Source organism: Drosophila persimilis, unplaced genomic scaffold (genome assembly GCF_003286085.1).
Source record: "Drosophila persimilis strain 14011-0111.01,24,50 unplaced genomic scaffold, DperRS2 tig00000124-arrow-pilon, whole genome shotgun sequence".
In the NCBI taxonomy this organism is placed as follows: domain Eukaryota; kingdom Metazoa; phylum Arthropoda; class Insecta; order Diptera; family Drosophilidae; genus Drosophila; species Drosophila persimilis.
Genome location: NW_020825294.1, coordinates 4,310,523 through 4,334,814, shown reverse-complemented (window position 1 = coordinate 4,334,814; position 24,292 = coordinate 4,310,523). Strand labels below are relative to the sequence as shown.

The following is a 24,292-nucleotide window of genomic DNA, read 5'->3' as shown; positions in this document are numbered from 1 at the left end:
ACGCGGAGGATCGCTAAAGTTCTCGAAGGTCGAAACCTATCGCATCACCTCTGCTCTCAGGACTCCAAAAGCCCGTAGAATATTGCCCATGAGGCAAGCGCTGCCTCCTAAGCGCAATGATCATCGGTTTCCTGAAGAACAGAATTGCTTATGCCGTTCATTGGGATCCCAAGAAGATTGTTTTCGATTTGACTTAAATAAAGTAGATTTGTTCCAAGCAAGAACCCTCTCTTTCTTAAGATTTAGAAGCTTTTGTTGGCATTTCAATAATTTCTATTTGTATCCAGTCTAGAGACCACAAAACAGCTGCAAATCTTTTTTCGAACAAACCACAAAAATGTTTTTAGGGACAGAGAGAGACGGCAGGGCCTTAACGAAGAAATTTATGGCATTTAGAAACCCCTTTCTCCGACGCACTCGGGCTACAAAATTAGATGGCAACCAGAAGTTTTTCTAATAAAAATCACGTAAACTGTCGCCTTAATTTCAAATGAATCGAAACGATTCCACACTCCACTTCAACTTGGGCACGATTCTGTGTGCCTCTGAACCATAAATAATGGAGGTAGACCCCAGCCAGCACTCTATTCTGAGAACCCTTTCGATAGACAACGAAAGAAGGGGCCGGGGCCGGGGCAGGGGACTATCAATTCATGAACATAAACCAGAAACCACAAAGAAATCACACAATGGAAATTTATGTAATGCCTTCGCAGAAGCACAACCAGTGACAGATTGAAAGGGATCTCTCCACCATTCCCATCTTGATCCACCGATCCACCACCCGTTGGCTACCGTGGCCCGAGGCCCGGAGAAATGCCATACTCAAGTGTAACAAATTTTAAGTGCTTCTGTTGTTAACACGTCTAATAAATCACAAAATTTGTCCAAACAGAGGTGAAAATTTCATTGTCTCTTTTGTTTTTTGTCTAGAAATCTGTAACGCGTCCCTTGCGCTCCCAGTCGCCATAGCGTGTGGGCTCTGGTCCCGCCGGTCCACCGACTTCTCCGGTATGTGGATTGGTATTGTTAGGCCACGGCACCAGGGGATCTTTCTCGTGGGCCGGATGTGGTGCACCTTTCGGCAGGCATGTCACGGGCGCCTCCGATCGTAGCTTTTCCCGGAACTTCAGATAGCGTTCGCTCAGCTTGGAGTCGTCGGGTTTGGGCAGTAGCTCCTCTTTCTCTTTATCGAGGGATTGTTGCACTTCACTCATGGTGAGCATTGGTTGGTTTAGCGCTTGACCTTTGAGGATTGGTTGGTTTAGCGCCTGACCTTTGAGGATTGGTTGGTTTAGCTCCTGATTTTTGGGTGGAGGTTGCTTCAGCTGCTTCTCTCCCTTGACTGCTTCCTTCAGCTCCATCTCTCCCTTGACTGCTTCTTTCAGCTCCATCTCTCCATTTTTTGGCTCTTTCAACTCCTTGACTGCCCCATTCTTCGTTTCGGTTTGGGGAATAAGGCCCAAACGACGTCGGTTTACCAGTTGCCCCGCAAGACCACGGAAAAGGCGCAACATTCTGTAATTTAGTTTATTTTTATTTTTACAGAATTATTTTTTGAATAATTGTGGGGACGAGAAATATTTTTAAATGATTTCGTGGAAAAATCATTGAAGCATAGATCAAAACTAGAAAATAAGATTGAAAATCATTGTAAGTCCCAAAAGAGTTATCCAAACCAAGAAACTGATGGGATAAAAGGGCTTTATTTTTGAAGAATATTACGAAATTTATAGTAAATCAAGTCCAGGTGTTAAAGAACCTAAAAATGTGGAAATATTATTTTCTTTGAAATATAAAAAATATATCTTTATTTGATTTGAATTTTACTCGTATTGGGTGAGTTGGTATTGTCTTTAAGGCTTGCCGCCTAGTAATAAATACAAAATAGAATATATAATTAATTTTTATAAATATAATTCTATTTGTTCTTTCTTTCCATACGTTTTTAGTGCACGACTACGACTATCTGAAGACTGTACATCAAACATTCCAAAGAAGCAAAGCAACTCTCCATTGATCAAACAAATAAAATAGCACCAATCATTGCCAACAATTTAAAATCCAATTAGTTCTCTTTACTCCAAAGTAATGGCCATTCAAAGAGTTCTCTCTCTCTGCCAAAGGGTATAGCAGATCTGAAAAGATCCTTGCTAATGCCTGTCTCATTTCACAGTGCATTAGATCCACTTGAGTGGATCCACTGACACGATATATACAAACATCGTGTCCAAACACAATTTGACATGGCTCTGGGCCACTGACAGGGCAGATCAAATGTCTGTCTTTCGAGGGGGGACGGGGGGAAACCCAAACCCAAACCCAGACCCAACTCGAATGGGCACTTCCAAAAGCCATTCAAGCAGTGCCAAACCAGAGACTACGACTGACTGAATGACTGACAAGAGTGACAGAGTCTAATGACTTTGAAGGAGCAGCAGCTGCGATAGAGATAAACTTCCGGAAACGAGTAGCCTGTCGGTGGCAGTTAGACTCAACTCTGTCTCCGGGGCTGCTGTCAAGTGTGTGGCAGCGGCTCGGGTTTCCCCCCCTCAGGGCTTGCTCTGCTTTCATTAACAATTAAAAGCCAGAGGCGGTGCCTCTCCGGCTTGGCTTCATCTGGAGAACATGCTCTGATCGTGTCATTCAAACATGAGTTGATTTCGCGCCCCAGACACCTCCAGTACCTACTCGTCGTGGATCGTGGATCGTGCATCGGTTCAACTTCAAAGCATTTTAAATATGGCTTGTGCAGAGAATCATCATCATCATCATGATCATCATTCCCAGCAGCAACAGCAGCAGCAGCATTCTTCAGAAGATCCCCTTGTCACTGGGGGTTTCTTTTCTGCAAATTTGTTCTGCTATCCAAACATCCCACTCGGAAATCGGTTGTGGCTGCGACTGCGACTGTGACTGTGGCTCCACATTCAAAGTGCCGGCTCCTCGCGGCTGTCAGGCGGAGATTTGCCTTGCATTCATTCCATGCCCCATCGTTGCGGTCGGTTGCCCCCAATCCCCCAATCCCAATCCCGATGCCCAAGACTCTTAATTCGCTCTCTACTCTCTGTCTTTATCTGTCAGCTGGCACTGCCAGTTCTCCTGGGTTTTCTCTCCCTCTCTCTCTGTTTTGCGCGCGCGGAATTGAAATTGTTGCCTTAACGTCGGCATGACAATAATCTCGCAAATCTGTTTAAATTAAGCGAGACAAATGTTCCATTCTGGCCTCACGGACGACTCCACCATCAACGAGTATGTGGCCAAGGCAACCGCCAGACAATTCAGACCTCGGACCAGTCCCTGTCCCTGTCCCTGTGGCAGGTTCCAGGCCATCACCTCCTCCTCCTCCTCTTCTGCTGCTGCTGCTCTGGCTTGTTATTGGAGGACAAAGCGATGGTCTGCCATCTTCATATGGATTTATCTTTGGCTTGGTGCCGCGAAAATTTTGCTTTATTGCCAGAAAAAAAAAAAACAAGTTATGAAAGAAAATTGCATGATCTTAAATTCTAGAATTATTTAGCAGAATTTCAGTTGATGTGGAATTATTATTTATGATATATTTCGCATAATAAAAAGGTAAATTGTAGCCTTCTTCCTTTCCTTTTCTTAAGGAATCACAATCACATATTTGATTGCCCCATCCATTTTCAATCTTAAATATAATTCTTTCTCGGGTTTCAGTTAAAATTTTAATTTCCTTAAAATACCAAAAATATACGTTAAATAATGCACATTAAAATTAAATGAAAATATCGTGCGTAAAGGTCTTTGATCAGCCGTCAAGTGGTTTTGATCGATTTCCACAATAATAAAAATCCACCGACAACTTGTCGATAATCAAAAAAATCTCTCCCTCTCTCTCTCTCTATTTCGCCGGGATGCTGCTGTTTTTGTGGTTCTGGGGGCATCAATCACAATGAAAAAATTGCCTGCCCCGCTGTCCGAATGATCTGGCATTTCAGATCAGATCGCGCCCACCCATAAATTTGTTTGATCCTTTCCCCCCCCTGTGTGTGTGTGTGTGTTTTACGGAAGAATCGAACATTTTCACACAGTAATAAAAATCTCAAACATGTTTGTAAAGTTGTTAGTGCTGCTGCCTTTTCTTTTTTTTTTTTGGTTGATTGTAGGCGGTAGCAGAACATATAAATTAACATTTTGACTGCCAACTGGCGCGGCAAATGATCAAAGACACACTGTGCCGTCATCGTCATCATCATCGTCGTCATCATCATCGGGGGCACACAGGGAACAGCCCGGGAACAGGCATCAGGCATCAGGCATCAGGGAAACAGCGGCAACAGCGCGAACATCATTCCACGTTTACGATCCATCAACACGAGCCATCAAATTGTATACAAACAAACGCAACAAAGATCAAAAGCCATGTTACCTCCACACACAGATACACAGAATCTGTGCCGATGGCAATGCCTCTGCCTCTGTCTCTCCCTCTGACTCGTTTCGATTTTCTTTATTTTCTTGGGAATACCCTTTTGAAGGGTTAGGGTATTATGATATAAATTAAAGGTTTGAAACGCAGGAAAATGGGGGTTTTTAAGAGAAGAAATTTCGTGAGGCAGAAGCCTCCTGTGGTAGTACAGATATGGTATATAAAATGCCTATAGAAGATCCTTCTATTAGCTAGATTTCAAGTCTTTCTTCTACAAGAAAAACTTTTTAAATGCCATCAAAGGACTGAACCATCTATGTATCTTGAGCCTTAAGGGTGCTTCTATCTATAAAGATCCTTTCTATCAGCTGGATTTCAAGTCTTGTGTGTTTTTAAAATATATTTATATAGAGTATTGAAGAGCTCAAAAATAATTATTGTTTATATATTTTTCCATAAATTTATTTATCTATATTTTAACTGTAAAAAAGATATGTCCCAAGACAAGTTTTTTACAAGAAACTTTTTAAGTGAAATCCACATGAAATGACTGAATCATCTATGTATCTCCCATTTACACGTTGAGCCTTAAAGGTATATATTGCTTCTACCTATAAAGATCCTTTCTATCAGCTGGACTTCAACATGTGTGACTTTTAGGAATATATTTATAATGAGTATTGGAGACCAAGAATGACTATTCTTTATATATCTTTCCATCTATATTATTATTATATTATTTATTATATTATTTATCTATATTTATATATATTTATGTTAAAAAAGATATGTCCTAAGACTAGTTTTTTACAAGAAAAACCTTTTAATCTATGTATCTCCCATCGAAAGTTGAGCCTTAAAGGTATATATTGCTTCTACCTATAAAGATCCATTCTATCAGCTGGATTTCAAGTCGTCTGTGTTTTAAGAATATATTGATTCGGATAACTGAAGTCCAAGAATGACTATTCTTTATATATTTTTACATTAATTTATGTTTATCTATATTTTTCCTTTAAAAAAGATGGATCCCAAGACAGTTTTTTATTAGAAAAACTTTTGAAATGTAATTAAAATCGAATAGACTGAATCTTCTATGTATCTCCTATTGAAACATTGAGCCCTTAAGGGTATCTATTGCTTCTACCATAATTTGTGATCTCTTTCAAATTCATTAAAAATCTGGTGGTTGCTGTGGTTCAGTCGCCTTTCAACAACGCCTTTCCAACGCTGAAGAGACCGATCTGCCTGCTGCAGCCAGCAGTCCAGAGAGCGAATGCTCTTTCCCCCCACCCGCCTCCCTAAGGAGATCTCTGTACGCATGCTCTCACCTAATTATGTGCCGACGAGAGAGAGTTGGAGGAGCTATAATTCCCATTTCTCATCTGTTTCCGTACGTGTGTGTGTGTGTGTGTGTGGGAGAAACGATACGCGGATGAGTATATGCCGGAGGAGTATTTCTTCTTGCCGCTTGGCAGATCATCATAATGATAATAATACAGATGCCAACGATGATTATGATGATGGGTTTCGTGTGGGTGGGATGGGAATTCGTATATACGGGTGATGGCGCTAATAAATGAGGCAACGATTGAATACGTTTATGGTTGAATGTTTTGAAAGATTCATTTTTGAGATGAAATATTTGATGAATTTATCATTCGGTAAGGTCTATAGATTGTTTGCAAAAACGATGGAGTGGAGCTTAAAAAATAACCATAAATGAAATGAAATTTTAGAAAATAAAATTATAGGAAGATTTACTTCAAAAATAAGTTCTAAAGGGATGCTCAAAAATGTTAAATTTTATATTGATTATATTATAAAGGAGATCGATATTATACAGATATTTGCATTATAAATACCAACTTTTAAAATTCATTAATGATAATACAAGAACTCTACCGAAAGTCTGAATTAAGATCATGTTTCCAAAGATCAAACCAAAGCATAAACTCATCGATTTCCAATCATAAATCGTATCAAAATCAACCGAAATAAAACCGAAAACTAGTTCCAAACAAACACTACTGAAAAACCAGAACATCTAAAAAAGAAAATGAAAGGCCAAATGGCGAATAGTCGATTGTCATAACACCATTAGCCATATCAAATGTCAGAGCATCGTCAGAAAGCTGTAAATTTATATGTTGCCCATTTCCGGGGACTACTATGGAGAATTTTTCAGATTTAATGCTTGTGAACGGCATGTCAAATTCAATTTGAAACCCCTAAAAGGCGAGAGAATGCACCACCACACCGCTTCGCCATCAGGCAGGCAGGCAGGGAGCGACCCCAATAAAGTGCAATTAGCCAGATTTATGATTATCCCTGTTATGCACATATAATTTTTAGGCAATTTCATATACGGTCTGGTTTTGGTCTGGTTTCGTCTGGTCGTAGCACGTACGCAATGCCCAATGCCCGAGACACGACACGGGATATGGCAAAGACCCGGAACGAGAATTTATAACACCAAAAGCAAACAACAAAGAAGACAAATCGCTTTATTCACGGCCGCCGCAAAAACCACCCTCCAGACACCCCTTACACCCCATACACCCCATACACCCCTTACACCCTTTTGCCACGAAGCGTCGTCTTTGTTTTCCGATTTTCCTGGACTGCAGAAATCCATATATAGATTGTAGGAGGGAGGAATGAACGAAGGAAGGAAGGACGGAAGGTAGAGCACATGCCCATGGGCCTGTTCGGCCCTGCCCTCAACCGGAGGCATATAAAATCAAATTGAAATCTGTTTGAAATTCGATATCATCCATGGACACTCCGCACGCACTCTCCACAATCACGGTATGATGTGTGGGTTCTCGAAGGGAGTTGGTTCGCCTTTATTATAGGTTTGGTTTGGTTAGCTCTTGAGGCACACCCTCTGCGGTTTCAATAACCCAAAAGGTGTTGATACTCGTAGTTTTCCAAGGGGGGTTTTTTTTTTGCTGAGAATCGAAACAAATTAAAGTGAAGCTGTTATGAAGGGTAGCGAGAGGAAGACCACAAAAGGGAAGGAGTTGGAGATCGATACGAAATGGTTAAGGAAGTCTGTTAATAAGAAAAAAGGAATAAGGTCCAAAAAAGTCAACAACAAATACACAGTCTTTAAAAGAAGTTAAGGAGCGATAGGAAATGGTTAAAGGAATCTGTAAGGAAGAATTACTTTTAAAGAAACCCTCTAAAAATATTAAATCAAGAGCTATTTTGCTTTGTAATAATTTAAGATCAATCTTTTAGAGATTTACCAACAAATACACAGTCCTTGGAAGAAGTTAAGGAGCGATAGGAAATGATTTTTGGAGTCTATAAAGAAGAACTACTTTTAAAGAAACCCTCTAAGACTATTAAATTATGTACCTTTAGAGTTTTGAGAATATTTTTAGCTCGAAATCCCACCCACATTTTGAATATATTACCATATTAACCAAGAAAATATTCCTCCTCAGGTGTTATCCTTTCCTCTTATCCTCTGCGCACATATGTACGTACGAATAGCCCTCGGGTGGTTTATGGTCAACCCCTGTTTAACCCCTTGAACACCAGTTTGCCTTTTTTTTGGTTGTTCCTTGGATGGTTTCCTCCGGATGGTGATGATAAGTACCTTTCGGGTGGCAGTTGTTTTTGTTTGTACATGTTATTAATTTCGCGTAAAAGAGGGCGAGATTTTTGCTCGCTCAACTCGAAAAAGGGGCCCAGAGAGCTGTCAATGTCACTATGGGGTGGATGGATGGATGGATGGATGGATTTCGGAGAGGGGAGGCTGCTGAGCCCATGGCCAAAGGGGGCGCTATGTGTAGCGGGCGTGTGCTGTCAAATTTGACAAATGTTGACAAATGGTTGGAAAATAATATATCATAAGAACGCAACTCCCTCACACTCCCACTCCCAGTCCAGGAATATTTATATATTATTTGCCTTCATTAGTGGCATGTAACCCGAGGCGTACAACCATTTCGCACTTGTTGTAGCCTCTCGATGCTTTTTGCATAGGTCTCGTCTCTGCTCGTCTCGTCCTTCATTGTTGTCCTGTCAAATCAATCATTGTCTCTGGTTCTGGTTCTCTACCTTTTCCTCTTTTTTTTTCGCACACTTGGATTTTGCCTTTGTTATTGACATAAAGCCCTGGGCCATAATTTTTCATTGCATCGCACACGCATGACATTAATTTTGGTTGACAGTTTTCTTTTATTTCATTTTGCTTTTGTACTTATTTTTCCCATGTCCTTCGTTTGCCTGTCATCACGCATTTACATGTGTCACCCGAGAGACCTCTGCTGTCCCGTCTGGGAGGGAGGGCGTTGGGATGAGAGGGATTTCTGGTCATCCAAGGGGTGCGATGCGGATTTTGTGGTTTCTGTCAAATTTTTGTGCATTTTTGCGAAAGAGTTTTTCCCTAATTGAACTTGTCGTTTTTCATACCCCCAAAAGTATTTATTCTGTTTTTCCCCATCATCTTTTTCTTGTTCTATATTTGTTATTTGTATTTCGGTTTCTGTTGTGCATTTTGAATGAATTATGAACGTGACATTTTGTGTCAGTTTGACATGGGTATTGGTTGGGTTTTGTTTTTGCACATGAGAACGGAAGAGCTTAATATTTAAAATGTAATTGGTAGATGAAATGTGTGTGTGTTTGATCTAAACAAAACTGTCTCTTGGGGGGGACAAAAACAGTCTTTGAATTTGTTTAATTGAAATATGCATACAATTTGTTTGTTTTTTACTTGGGAATTGTATTTTGAGTACAACCAAAAATATCAAGATATTGCTTTAGGAACAAAGGGGATTTAAATTGTACGGGGACGGGGGGACGCTGGGGCTTCTCTTTTGAGATATCTGTAAACCCTGACCGCGCCTTGGGCAGCTGAGTCGGTCCCAAAATCCAAGAACAATATACACAGACGTTGACGTGACGCAGACTTGATTTTTAGTCCGAATAATCCAAAAACAAATATAATACACGGTCCCAAGAAAGCAAAAACAAAATATAGATCCTATTCGTCCTGGACATCTGAGTCGAAAGCAATCGAAGAACAATTTCCACATCCTTTGTTGAGGCGCAGATGACACAGTCTTTGGAGGAGCCCTAAAATCGGTCCCCTTTGTCTTGGGCATCTGAGTCGGTCCCAGAATCCAACAACAAAATACACAGCCTTTGGCAAAGCGCAGAAAATACTTAATTTTCGGTCCAAAAAATCCAACAACCACTACACGACACAGTCCTTGGGGAAGCCCAAAAATCGGTCCCAAAAAAGCAAAAATAAAATTTTAGACCCTCTTTTTCATACAATTTCCCCTAAATTCTCGCTCGAGCATTGCCACCTGTTTCAACTCGTTGCAGTTGATGGGCATTAATTATGGCACAGAACTTGAAGTGCATATAAATATCTTAACGAGCCCGCCTTGTTACAGACAGACAGAGAGATACATTCAGACTCTCAGATGCCTATGTATCTATCGAGAGAGATAGACAGAGACACGAGACACCTGAGATATGGCAGATCTTTTGGTCGAAACGAAACGAAATAAAATGAAATGACGGCATCCGACAGGCGACATGCATAATTTACAAGATTAACGATTCGAAAATTGATTTCAATGCCACTAAAAATGTCGAAAATAATCTCAGATACATAAAAAGTTGTAAGGTTTTTATTTTCTTGAGGTTTTTATTTATTACCGGGCGGGGTGGGGTGTGTCCGCTAAGTAGTGAGTGGAAATGGGACACCATTTAAGTCATTTAAATTTTATAGTGAAATAATTTTTATGGCCCCAGGTACTTAAGGGACTTTTCAAAGTTGGAAGTTGTGTTACGGGGCGTTATAGGGTTTCACTTTAATGGCTTTATAACAACTTCCAGTCGCGACTTCTATGGCTTTCTCTAATTTTGTATTATTTTACGAGGGAAGGCATCGACGCCTGTCTTTCGTAATTGTCGCTTCCAGATTTGATTTGTCCTCCTTTTGTGAGTATGAAATGTATTCCTTCGAGACTAGAGAAACTGTCGTTTTCTCGTTGTCTTTTATCTTTGCTTTGATTCCCATACCGTGTCGTCTCGTTTCGTCTCGTCTCGTCTCTCTTGTGTGTGTCAAAGTTTATATTTTTATTTGTTTCGACAGTAAACTTGATGTGTTTATGACACATCTTGACAGTAAGTAGCAGCCGCTGCTGTTGCCGGCTTCTGTCAGTCACTTGACCTTTTTTTTTTCATTCTCTTTTTATTGGATTCCGTTGTACATCTCGGGGGCTAAGCGTCCACTTATGATGTGATCTCTTGCGGCGAGGGTGAATGGGCACAAAGATATAACTTGTTTGCCCCCACATGATTGATAGTTGGATTGGCTTGAGTTCGAATGGTTTCGAATGAAGTTGAGAGGAACTAGAGAAGAGAACGAGTAACGAGTGAGGGAATGAATGGACGAGGAATCCAATACTATGGATTTTTAGTTTACTTTGCAATGATATAGGATTTTTTTGTAGAGTGGCTTTTGAGCTGGCTCTAGTTGTTTCTTTTTCCAGGTATTTGTCCTTTCAACTGTATGGATATGCATATCTTTCAGGAAGATATAATAAAAGTCCTACAAATTGTATATAATCTAATTATCCCTCCAGCATCAGGGCCACATGCGAGCCTCCACCTTAAAGCTCCTTAAAGCCCTAACCTAAAAGCCAATCAATAAATGTGTGAAGCATGTCAAAAGTCGAGCAATTGAAGCGCCTCCAAATCCACTCCGACATATGGGATGAAAGACAGCTAAAGTTGAACAATATTTTTTTGTGGTGGTTGGTGGAAAAAGAAAAAAAACAAAACCTCAAGAAAATGAAAGCCGCAAAATTGAAAAATACATCAAAAGTTGTGTCTGCGGCATAAAACCTAAAAAGAAAACGTAGGAAAAGAAAAAAATAAAATAAAAACACAAGGAACACAAATCGAAACGAGGCGATACGATACGATACAGGGGAGGGAATACGATGGAACATATTCAATAACGAGAGATGTCAAAAAGCCATCATAAACAGATGACATTTCCCATATTGAGTGGCGAAAGTAAAATTTAATAATAATACGACAACGACAGCAGCGGCATCGACATCGGCCAAGTCAAAGTTGGACGAGGAGAGGGCGTTATGCGAGACGTTATGTGGTGGGATTGGGGGAGACCTCCTCTTCTACAAGGCGGCAGTCGGCAGGCGGCAACACGTCAACAACGAAAATTGACACGCCGACATAAACACTCGCACATGTTGTGTTGTGATGTCGTCGTGGCTCGTCGACGAGAAGCGAGAAGCGAGTAGCGAGGTTCGAGGTTCGAGGCTCGTGGCTCTGGAGGCGCCTCACCTCGCCTCGCCCCCCTGCTGCCTGCTGCCGTTTGGAATGTATGGCAAAAATGTCAATATGTTGTTCGGGGCTGTCAGGGCTGTCATGTCATGCAGCAGTGGCAGTGGCAGTGGCACCACCGAAACGTATCTTAGTTTCAGAACAGTGCCGTGCCGTGCCGTGCCCCCATACCACCTATCATCTCGTTTCCCTCACTCACGCATGAATGTTTGTGGCACATAATTGAAAGCTAGCTAAATTAATTTCAATGCAAAAGGCGCCAACCTCGGAACCGGTTCGTTCATCCACCCACACACTCCAGTCCTTCCACTCCTCTCTCTCTCTCTCTCTCTCTCGCTCTCTCTTTAGCATGCGGTGGGTGCCAACAACTGACTTTTCACACATGACTGGCTGACTGACTGAATGACTTTGACTGGCAGCTCGTTAACCGAAGCTTCCACTTAGTTAACTGATAGTTAGCATAGGTTAGCGCGTAAACATTCTGTGCACCACGTACTCAGCAAAAAGAATGGGGTATATTGTATCTGGAAGAGGTGGCTATCGAATTTAACTAATATATGATATGGTGTATATGGTAGAATAGTTAGTTTTGCATTCGATATTCCCTACTTGCATGGGGAACGGATATTAGTTGAACATATGGAAAAATCTGATTAATGTGACGGTAAGAGATAGCAAAGATATCATGGCAGTCCTTTTACAGAAAAAACTCGATCATACTCAAGTCATTGAGAGCTTGGAAAGTCAGCTGGCAAATGTGGGAACGCAGCCCTCGATTAAGCCAGACGGAACAGCTGGAAGAATTTCTAAAACAAAGGATTAAATCCTTAGTTGAGAAGTAAGAGAGAAGGAAGCGAAGGAAAACTCCATTAAACACAAAGAAGAAACACATTAAATCAGAAAGAAGAATCCTTAATAGATTTGGGACAATTTTGGTAGAATAAACTAAAGAAATTGTAAAAAGCAGACATTCTTAGGTGAAAGACGTATAAAAAGCTGGAAGAATCCTTAAAAAAAAGAGTATACAGATAACAAAGAAGTCCCAAATCAGGAGGCAGACTTAGCCGAAGATGATTATGAAGACGAGGATGACCACAGCAGCTGTCGGGATTTTGAGGACTCCAACGTAATCCATACGATCTATGTCCCCGAGACCGAACCATTTAAAGTGCTCCGCAACTCAAAAGATCGCAGGATCTGCTTGGATTATCATTCAGGGACAGATCAACTGGGACGTTGACGTTAATGAAGGCTTTGGCATTCTCAAGGGGCACTTCTATAAGAGCCTATAAGGCTTGGAGATGGAGGCCAATCCTCACGAGCAATACATTGACCGAAGCGAGAGGCATGGCTACAGAGTCCTCGGGTGATGGAGACCACAGGGATATGGAAGTGACAACTTCAAATGTATAAATTGGAACTTTATAAGCATTCTAATTATTGAATCTAAGCATCGGAAAACCTTATAAAATACTTTACTACCTTTAATGAATAAATTTGTGCCTTTATTTAAATAATTTCCAACATAAGTGTAAATTTTAATCGTGAGAAACTGATCAATAGCTAGTCTGGGTGTTCACACGTGGAGACCCTTAACACACAAGGCAGGGGAGAGACATTTTGGCCATATTTATGATCTGTTCGGTACGACTTTTATGAATCTAGTTGGTAAGATCTTTGTAGATAATTTTGCATACATGCGCTTCCCCCTATCTTGTGCTCCTGGCAGTCTTTTCATCCACAAAAGTCATTTATTAAATTTATGTTCAATCAAGCCAATTATTAGAAATTAATTGATAAACACACACAAAGGAAGAGAACCCTGAGAATCGCAAATAGAAAGTCTTTAAGTGACTTTCATTCCAGATATCGATCTATGGGTCCCTGCACTCAATTGTAATTGTCGCCTATTCAAGTGAGAAGCGGAAGTGTTGGGTCATTGTTCAGGCGACTGGCATTGTCTTTCCGGTTCAAGGAATCGGAAATGTGCCTACGAGGAGTGCCCCTACCCTCTACTCTCTACCCTCTTACCCTCTTATCCTCTTACCCTACTTGGTGGTCATTTAACGCTCTGTCATAATTCGCTTCCTGTTTATTCAACTATGGATGAGAGTGGCACGGCAGGGCAGAGCAGGGCAGGGCAGGGCAGGGACGTTTTTGTCAACTAATAAACCGAAGAACGAAATACTCGTAACCAAAATGAAATAAAAACGAGTCTGAACTGAATTTATTGCCCTCCTCAAAACGTGACCAATGCCCAAAAATACCAAATACCCCCCGATTCCCTTCTGATATACTCGTTCCCGTATGTGTATCAGTGCCTTCAGTACGGAACGTGTAAATTGGTTTACGGAGAGAGACGGGGAATGTCTCCTGCGGATGGTCGTAAAAAACAAAAGTTCCATGTTCTCTTTATATATCTTTTCTTTCCTGGGATCGTAAAAACTAACCACCGCATGCGGGGATAAGCCCCAACGCTTTTGCTAAATGTTCGATAATTTTTGGCCGCAATTGCAGTTTTATGACATTTCATGGATCATACTGTGACTCGGCCCATAAATTGTAGCCAGCTTTTGCTGCGGCTATCTCTGCCATTACGAGTATGTCTGTGTCCTGGCCATAAACTCCGAAACGAAACCGACTCCCATCGTCGCCAAGGCAGCTGTCGTCGACTTCTTCTCTTAATAACTATTTCTATTACACTTGGCACTCGCCTCACGCCGACGGAGCCGGGGGGGAGGGGAGGGTGGAAATACTAGAGTCCTGCCAACGGTTTCTACTTATCTTTGTGGCCTTACAGTCGTCCATCCCATGGGCTTAAGGATGCCGGAAAATCAGAACATTAGGCGTGTATCCTAGAGATATTTTATTTTGTGAAGTATTGAAGCAAAACGAAAGAGTTTTTCGGACATTTAAGGATTTCCAAAAAAATGTAATGGAAAGCTTTGATTTTCACATATTTTTCCCCCTTTTTACATGCCTTACACCTTCCAAAATGAATAGCCATTTTTTCTTTTAGCCTTTCTTCTCTGTAACAAACCTTATGCCTAAGGAGGGGCTGCCTTGTAGCATAGAAAAGATTTTTATGTGACAATTTCTATGCCAAAGAAATGACTGAGTATTTTTATGGTTTTTAATAACATGTGCATTTGGCTTTTATGGTGGCTCTCTTTTATATAACCATTTAACACATCTGAAAGCTGAAATGTTACTTAAAATATTAACAACAATTAGCATTTACTTAAACAAACCCAAAACACAACCAGAACGTAAGGCATTTGTAAGCCGTGATTAAATACTATACCCCTAACAGCGGAAAAAGGGAAATAATTACTGAATAACTTACTGAAGAGTGAGCGCGAAAAGAAACCGAAATTTGCGGATCTGTCAGTCCGTTTTGTGCGATGCATTCGATGTAAAGAGAAAGCTGAGACGCTCTCTATACCATGGATATCCCCATCAATTAGGGCACAACTGAGAGATGGATGCTTAAATCATATGAAGAAGAGTGCAACTTAACATAGAACTGGCGCTCATAATTCTCAACTAATTTAAAATAATTTATAACGGGCCGTTTGTCACATAAATCAAGCCAAGTATAATCCTTTTTGAACGGCACACACAAAGGCGGGAGGGAGTGAGAGAGAGAGAGCTTGACTCCATGTCACTTGAGGATTTATATCTTCCTTTTTGTATCTCAGCTGAGGCGCGCAGCGTAACATCGAACAGAAGCCCTCGTCGAGGCCTCGGAAACCCCTGGTTCCAAGCCTCCAAGTCGCGGCGGTTGGTGCCTTCGGCGGCCTCTCGTTTGATGTGCAAACATTATTAAAAAGCCAATAAAACATTTAAAAACAGCTTGAAATTTTTCATTGTTGAGTTGCTCCCCTCGTTTTTTTTTTTGTTTTTTGTCTTTTTGGAAATTGAAATGAAAAAAAAATCAGCCTCAAAGATTCGAAGACTTATTAATGCGACAAGAACGATGCAGCAACGCAGACAATTTAATATCTTTGGGATCCCTTTGAGCTTATACCGATTGCTGGCTGGCTACGCGGCGAACGGTAGCCCACAAAATGGGGTTGGGGAGGGGTGGAGAAGGGCAACGAACAATCACATTTTGCCTGTGTGCTGTCAATGTGACAGCTACCAATATTTATTTTAAATCACCAACTCAGAGGAATATACAATATACGCATCCATCCAGGAGTGGTGTGTGTGTATAGAGCTGATTGGTTGGTCGCCGCTGCGACGATGCCTTGGCGTTTATTTAGGCAGCAGCTACTGTGTTTGTTTTTTGGCTTCCCAATTTTCGTTTGAATCCATCCATTCCCCATTCTCAAGTCCGTCATTCAGACAATCAGACAGTGAGACATTCAGACATTCAGACAGTCAGTCAAAATGAAATACAAATATCTTTGACAGCTACTGTGTGAGGATCGAGTGGAACGGCACAGCACAGCACCGACTTTGAAGTCTGGTTGACTTGACTTGCCCATCATTTCGTCTTTGGTTTTCTTTTTTTTGTCAGCAGTTGCTGCTTTTGTCATGTCATGTCTCGGAACTCGGCTTGAAATCTCAGCCTCAAACTCTGTCTCAGTCTCAGTCCCAATCCCAGTCTCAGCTCTCGGCTCGAGTCATTTCCTTTTTGGTTACTTTCGATGTGTGACACACATTCCTTCTGCATAATACGGCAATACTTCAAAGGATATCTGGCCAACCGACTGTCTTTTTTTTCTGTTTTGTTTTGTTTTTGGCCAGGCGTGTGTGTGTGCCGAAAGAAATGCTTTAGTCCTATGCCAATTCACAAAATCAACGAAACAATGCCTATAGGCAAAGTATCGCTCGCACTGGCCTTGAGGCGTTCTGTTGATGTTCCTGGAATCAAATGGTCAGTCAGCCTTAGACAATATTTATTGTCATCGCTAATGATGGTCTTGCAGTTTTTGGGCTCGTAGAATCTTCACAAAAGATGCGGAAATGTGAAAAACTTCTAAAGCAGCCTCTGGATCGATGGGAAATAATAAAGATATTTCATCCACGCGTTATGCGGCAGTGCCCCTCAGTGACAAGCTTTGCCTTTGAGTCACTCGGGCCTTATACCATTTCTTGTCACCTGTAATGTGATTAATTTCCTATTTAGTTCAATGACAAACCCGAAATCGAGTCCACCGCTTTTATCTATAACTTATTCTATCATAAATGTACCTCTACCCCAATCCATCAGCTCTTCAATCAGTGTGCGACAAACCCAAACCCACCTTAAATTCTTCAACGCCTTTGCGGGCTTCGCTCTCCACACCCCAAAACACGCAAACACAAAGATATAAACATTTATATTTATATATCGGAGGGGCAATCAAATATCACTCATACGGCACATGAATAATTCAACCAATTTAAAAGACAAAAACCAAAGAGGAAACAATGGGTGGAGAGAAATGCAAATTCCCATCAAATTATACAATTACAAAATATTAAAACAAAATTATGGATAATCATTTTCGACGCGTATAAAACGCAGAAAGCCAAGCAAAATTTTTATTTATATTGTATTTTATATGCAAAAAATGTTTAAACAACCAAAAATTCAAAACGAAAGTAACGAAATGCGACGACGCACAAGGAAAGGTAAATTGGTGCCGACAAAGTGGTGCCCGATGTCTGATCATTTTCATATATTCAAAAGACAATCAAAAAAGAAGAAACGGGGCTCGTTAACAGTTTCGGCATCGATGGGGGCTTAGAAGCAGCAATACCCTTTATTATTAGGGGAATAATGAGCCAAACAGTGTTGGTAAAGGTTTCGTGGTGTTTTTCTAAGTGTTTGTGGGTGTAGTTTTTTATAACATCACTTTACAAGTATTCGCTCTTATTCTACTTATAAGAATTCTATTTTTTTAGTGTTGTATAAGCCGAAAAATATTGTTAGAAAATGTTTGTTCTTGTTTTTAAAGCACTGACTCTTAGATTCGATTTTTTATAATAAAATATAAATCAATTGTGCGTTTCTGCAGAAATCAGTGTTGTATAAGGTAATAAAACAGTGTTGGTAATTAATGCAGGGCATCTAATGGCCACGTTTTGCAGTCAAAGCACCAGATCTTTTACTTTAAAATCTATTGGGGAATTTTACTAGATTTTCCGATTAAGTATTGTATAGACCAAAAACAGTGTTGGCAATGATTAAAAGATCTTAGTTCTCTGCTTTATCAGTAAAAGACTGTTATTCCCTCTAGAATCATTGGCTTTTTGGTTTCTGTACCTCCAAACAAGTGGGTATACCCTCCACTCAACGAATCCACTGGGTATCTCATTCATTTCTATGCATGCGGGACAAGAGCTCGCGAACGGAACGGAACGAGACGAGACTAGACCCCCATAAAGAGTCTCAACGTTTTCATAGTGTTTTAAATAGTTTACGATTATTGCAGGTCGGCCCTCGTGGAACGAACACGAAACAAATGCCAATGGGCTGCGATTAGTAAACTGTTTTTCCCCTAACTCTTTGAACTCCTCCGCCGCGAGACTCGGATGCGGCTTTTGGGGTTTTCAGTCGAGGTTTTCCAATGCATTTTTAATTAGGGTCTACACACCGACAGAAGTCCAAAGTAAAGTGTTGATAATCATTGAATTTATCACCTGTGAACCGAGGCTCGTTACCGACCAATCAATTAAATTTACCCTGACTCTCTCTCTATCTCTCTCTCTCTCTCGCTCTCTATGGGGCATAAAATGAAAACTTGTTTTGTGGAAAACTGGAATTTAAAGTCAGACTAAAAGATTCATTTCGATAGCCACCGCATCATCGTCATCTGGCCATCATCATCAGCATCATCATCGTTTTGTTGTGTTGAGCTGCCATTTCATGTCCACGTCAATCACATCATTTCCACATCACAGACCTTTTCACCAAACCCAAAATTGGTGGTTGTTATGGTTTTATAAAACAGTCCCATATACGTACGAGTGTATTTGAATTATTTGCTAATTGGAGTCTCGCACTCGACTAGTCGAACCATCTAATTGTGTTCAAGTGCGTGATTGAAGTGCACTTCTCTCGATGAGCTTCAAACTTTCTAAATAATGTATAAATTTATTGAGAATTTCAGAAAACATTTCCAGTGCTTGTTAAAGAACATTCCAGAATAGTGATTTACTCTTAATGGAATGAAATAATCTCCCAAGTATTTCCTTAATTCTGTGGCATTTCTATGATTCGATTCAAACCCTTGAAGTAATAACTCCTTTAAAAATTGTACAATTTCCGTTGGATTTGTTTTATGTGGCCAAGGAAACCCACTTACAGACGGCAAGGAGATGAATGAATGTCCAACTCCAAAGGTATAAAGGAATAAATAAAAGTGAAACGCATTTTTGCTTTTAAGCAATTTCCGCTCGCACATTGAACGACACTTGAGAAATGTACGCCTCAAAATGGGATTTTATCCGCTTCTTTTCTAAATACCCTTGGTTTATAAGGTATTGTGATTTTTTAATATATTTTTTACAGCTTCTGTGCTGCATATATAAAGTGAAAAATTAATAAATAGGCCTTAAAAACGTGCTCTGGGAACCACAAAATTGCTTGCTATATTAACAATGAATCAATCTATACAAAAAAAAATGTATTTAATATTTATTTATTGGACCAAAGACTTTTTAAAAAAAGCTATTCCATGTCGAAGTTTTTCGTAATGCTCCCCGTCAAAGACTGTGTATGTGTTGTTGGATTTTTGGCACCGAAATTTAAGTATTTTCTGCCTCTCGAGAAGGGCTGTGTATGTTGTTGTTGCCGACCCTTAGGGTATCAAAACCTTCGACCAACGATTCCATCTATTTCTTTTTCCTGTTGGCATCAACAAATGCAATCAAAAATCTGCAAGTGCCTGGCTGCAGCCCTCTCGAGTTAATGATATACACTCACTTCAAAAGGAAGTCTACGGAAGGGGAGGTGGGGATCTGGGCATTATCTGGGTTTCTGAAGAGGGTTACGTCTCACCACTCACCCCTTTTTTTCGGTTTTATTTGGTTTGAGGCAACACTGTGTCAAGTTTTTCGAAAAATTGCTAAGAAAGCAAGGCAGGGCAAGGCAAGGCGGAAGGCCATTGAGTAGAACCCATTCAGCAGAAACCCAGAACCCGATATGGTTACGCCGCACACCCCTTGACGCGGGGATAATGCAAACACTCTGCCAGCACTCGTACTCGCACTCGCACTCGCATTCGCATATGGGGACTTGATAAGGGTAAAAATAAAATTTAAAAAAAAAAGTAAAAACGTATCCGGAGTACTCGAGCACTTGAGCCTCAACGACTGACAACCTTTCTTCTTTGCTGAATTGCAACTGTGAAAACAATTAAACCCTAGACATGAAAATATTTGCCCCTCTCCCTAGCTCTCTCTCTCTCTCTGAAAAAGGGATAAAAACGTAACCCTCCAACCACTCAACTATGCTCTATAGTGATGTAATAAATCCCTTAACAATGGCTTAATGCCTCAGTTGACTGACTGCTGGTCCGTACACCGTAGAACCCTCGAAGGCATTCCAAGTGTCAACCGGTAGATAGATCCCAAAAGATGGGTAACGCAGTAAGCTGTAAGGGTTGTTGCTTCTCCTGCGATGATGATATCCTCACTTATCCTATCTAATCTTTTAGCTATTTAATTTTGATTAAATCCAGGCAGGGAGTCGCCGTTCCCATGACTAAAAATCAAAAATCACCCACTTCCGAGTCGGAGCATTGAACTTCCTAGAAATATCGAGATAAATGTTCTTAGAGAGGCCAAAATCAATAAATTAGGCAAAAACCTTGAAACCCACAGAGCCATGTCAGAGCCTGCCCGAATCAGCAGGGTTCCAGCGAAACGAATAAGAGGACAAATACAACATCAAAGGGTCACCGACGGGGCCCAAAAAAAAAGGAAGCCGATGCTTCTCTCATTCATGCACAAAACACAAACAGAAATGTGCAAATATTTTGCACTCCATCGAATTTCTTCATAATTTTTGCGGCACCATCAACAGCGGGACACTGTGGTCAAACAATGGATAATGACCACTGTGCGTGCCAAATGGCATATCAAATGGGATTTTCTCAGGCCATCAGCTACTTCCAGAGAAGTGCACCTACCCGTACGTAGGGGCCACCTTTCATTTCAATTGAAATGGTGTAAAAGGTGTTTTCTTTTTTTGGTCAAACAAAACCCAGAAGTCGGTGGACCTTATTTGATGTTTTTATAGACATATCGCAGGGAAGTACATAAGGAAGTATTTATTTCCCAGTCATTAGGTGAAACATTCTGGAAAAAGATTAAGAAAAAGATTATTCTACTTATACAGAGTCGATTGTGGTATTTCCTTTAAATATTTTGTGCTGTTTATTTATTTTTTTAGTTTATTTGGAGATTTTTTAGTAACAATTAAAGAACCTTTGGGTTGGAAAATTCAATGGGAATATCTAAAAAAAAAAACAAATATAAATAGATAGTTTTTTAGTATGCTAATTTTAAGTGAAAACGATAGATTTTTTGTACATACTATTTTGAAATAAAAAATTCTTTATGGTTTGAATTTTATTTTATTTATGAATCAAATTTTTTTGTTAGAATCGATTCTTTTTGTAAAATAAAGCCCTTCTCTCTCTCAAATAAGTTTTTTCAGAACTATCTTCTTATAAAAATTAAATCATAAGATCCCTGTGTGACTCGAAAAAAACGTTTCGACTAGTTTATAAATACCTTCTACATATAACATAAAGTAAACTATCCCAAAAAACAATTAGAAAATTTCTGGTAACTTGAAAAACTTGAAATTTAGTTAAATTGAGCGCAAAATTATGAAACGATAGAAAAGCAATGCCAAAAGCAGGACTTCATCAACGTGTACTATGCATATTGAGAAGGAGATAGTTTGAAAGACACAAAGAGGGAGAGAGAGAGAGAGAGAGAGAGAGAGAGGGAGGGCGAAAGAGTGGTGAAAGAGCTGCAGCTAACTGACATTTGACTGTCAGATGCTGTTGGCTCTCATTCGTTAATGTCAGAGGCAAGAGTTAATCTCGCGTGCATTTCAAAACAACAAAGAGTGGAGTAGAGAGACAGGGACAGACAGACAGACAGACAGAGAGAGAGAGAGAGAGAGAGAGAGAGGGAGAGTGAGAAGGTAAAGGGGCAGTCAAGGTACGCACTGGTCTTCGCTTGGATATATTGTAATCAAGCTTTTGTTTTTGCATCGAAGGAAGAGAGGTCCTCCTCCATGTGCGCCATGCAACAGAAGCAACAGCAGGAACTACCAGAAAGAGCAATGATGCAACTGCAACTACACTGACAAAAATGTGTCTCGATTAATACTTTGCTTCTTTTATAGAAAACAATTACTTAGCACTTTGTTTCTCTCAGTGTGTTAAGTGACTGACGGACTGACGTACTGCCAACTGGCAGGCAGAAGCTGTAGCAGAAGCATCAGGGCATCGGGTCTGATGGATGGCTGAAAGGCAGGGAGAGAGAGAGAGAGAGGAGCCTGCAAAATGTATGAATGACATGGCAAGCATGTGCCCGCCCGGATGATTCCGGAATCCCAGTTGGGATTGAGACTCTCCCACTCGTTCCCTCTCAATGATGAATGCAGATACAGATACTATTTGTGGAAGGTACGAGGCAAGCGGCTTGTTTGGGGGGCAAGCGCGTGATAAGTTGCCTGGGCTCGGTCGCTGGCCAACTGAACTCCAACTGTCCATCAGGCTGAAACATTTGCATATGGCTCGCATTTGTATCTGGCCCCGGCACAGGCCCCGACTCGGACTCGGACCTCCTGACTGCTGACTCCAGACTCCAGACTACAGACTCCAGGCTCCCGAGCCCATGCAAAATTGCTTTATGAATTATAAACAATGACCAGACCATCCACAAATGCGAATGCACACACGGACTCCCCTCCGATGGAGGGGTCTGTACATTGCCATTGCCATTCCCAGTCCCATTCCCATTCCCATTCCCAAATGCTCGTTAGCTGCAAAACTATATTTGTATATTCGGACAATCCCTCTCTGGCTCTCTGGCTTTGGCCTGACAGTGATTATGTCGCCAAGTGACATCCCATCAGCAGCTGGGTAATTTATTGCCTCCAGTCGGAGGACCAAAAGATTGCAATCCCCCTGCCAGAGGCTCTATATGGAGGAGGAACAAGAAGTATTATGGCTTACAGGTGCTATTCATGATATTCATGGGGCTTGTTGAAGAAACGTTTTGGGGGAAAAATATGAACACATGTTTGTATATCCATAAGAAATTCATTTTTAGATATTGGAAAATTGTTTTCTTGTGTTTGAAATTATTTTCTGGCGTTTTAGTGTGTTATAATTGCAGAAAAGTTTCAATAAGTTCGTTAAAAATATAACACATGATCAAAATAGATATTATAATATTTATTATAATTTATTTTAAAAAAATTTTAGAAACAGTTTTGTTCATCATTTTTTTTACATTTTACCACTTTTACTTTAAATATCTAGATACATAATATCCTTCGGATACGTTTCTGAAATAAATAAATATCGAAAAATGTAAAAAATATTTGAAAAAAAAGGTTTAATTTAAAAATAAAAAATACGTAGTTATAAATTTAAACAAAAAAAGCTACATATACGATTATTTCTCATTTTACTAATAAAAATCCATTATATTCTCTATTTTATAATTTATTTTTAATTATTTATTTTTATTTACATTAGTTCACTAAATCGTTAATACCTTCAATTTTTTTATTTTTGAACTCTAACCTAATTACAAAAATATATAATTAAAATTCATGCACTTTTTATATTTTTTGAAAAAAAGTAAATTGAAGTTTTTAAATGAAAAATAAGTGTTATTTTTATAATAAGAAATCTATAGAGCCCTGGTTAAATATAGTACATAGAGTAACCCCACCTTTCATCAAGTACAGCCAGCCCTTCAGTGTTTTCTGTTTATTGCACTATAATATGAAAATATGAAACTTTTCGCACTTGTCTCAAGCACACACCCGACATTTATTCATATTTATTTAGACCATGGCTCTGGTCTGACTTTGGCACGACTTTGCCACATTTACGTTGACTTTGGGGCCCGTGTGGGGGGTGGGTGGTTGGGTGGTTGATGGTGATGGCGTGGCATAGACTCCAGACCCATGATATAGTGGCAAAGTAATTTGAAATGAAAATTAATGACATGCAATCAATTCTGGTAGTCGTCGTTATTTGTTATTTTGATGACTTGCCTTGTTGGCCACACTCTTTGCTTTCCACCCACACCCCACACCCCACACCCTACGCTCTCTCACTCACTCACCCACTCACTCATTTGTCAAGGGCAAAACAATTGGGAGCATGAAAATGAAATATGTCTGCCCGTTGGGAAGTAGCTCAAGCTGTGCGAAAGAGAGCCCCAAAGATAGGGAGAAGACAGAGGGAGATGGTGAGAGTTTGCTTTTAACCGCAATATGCTTAAGTTGCGGTTATTTATTGTCTGGCATTTATAGTGTGCCCAGAGCGGAGAGAGAGCGGAGAGCTACTCCGTTTT

At 40.3% G+C, this 24,292-nt stretch overlaps 1 protein-coding gene across 1 annotated transcript; it reads right to left on the bottom strand.

The window, feature by feature from the left end:
• Nucleotides 1-849: 849 nt before the first annotated feature.
• Nucleotides 850-1,541, bottom strand: LOC6593905. Its single transcript, XM_002018746.2, has one exon. The coding sequence runs from the start codon at nt 1,515-1,517 to the stop codon at nt 930-932; it is 588 nt and encodes a 195-aa protein (XP_002018782.1). The 5' UTR covers nt 1,518-1,541; the 3' UTR covers nt 850-929.
• Between the last annotated feature and the right edge of the window lie 22,751 nt (nt 1,542-24,292).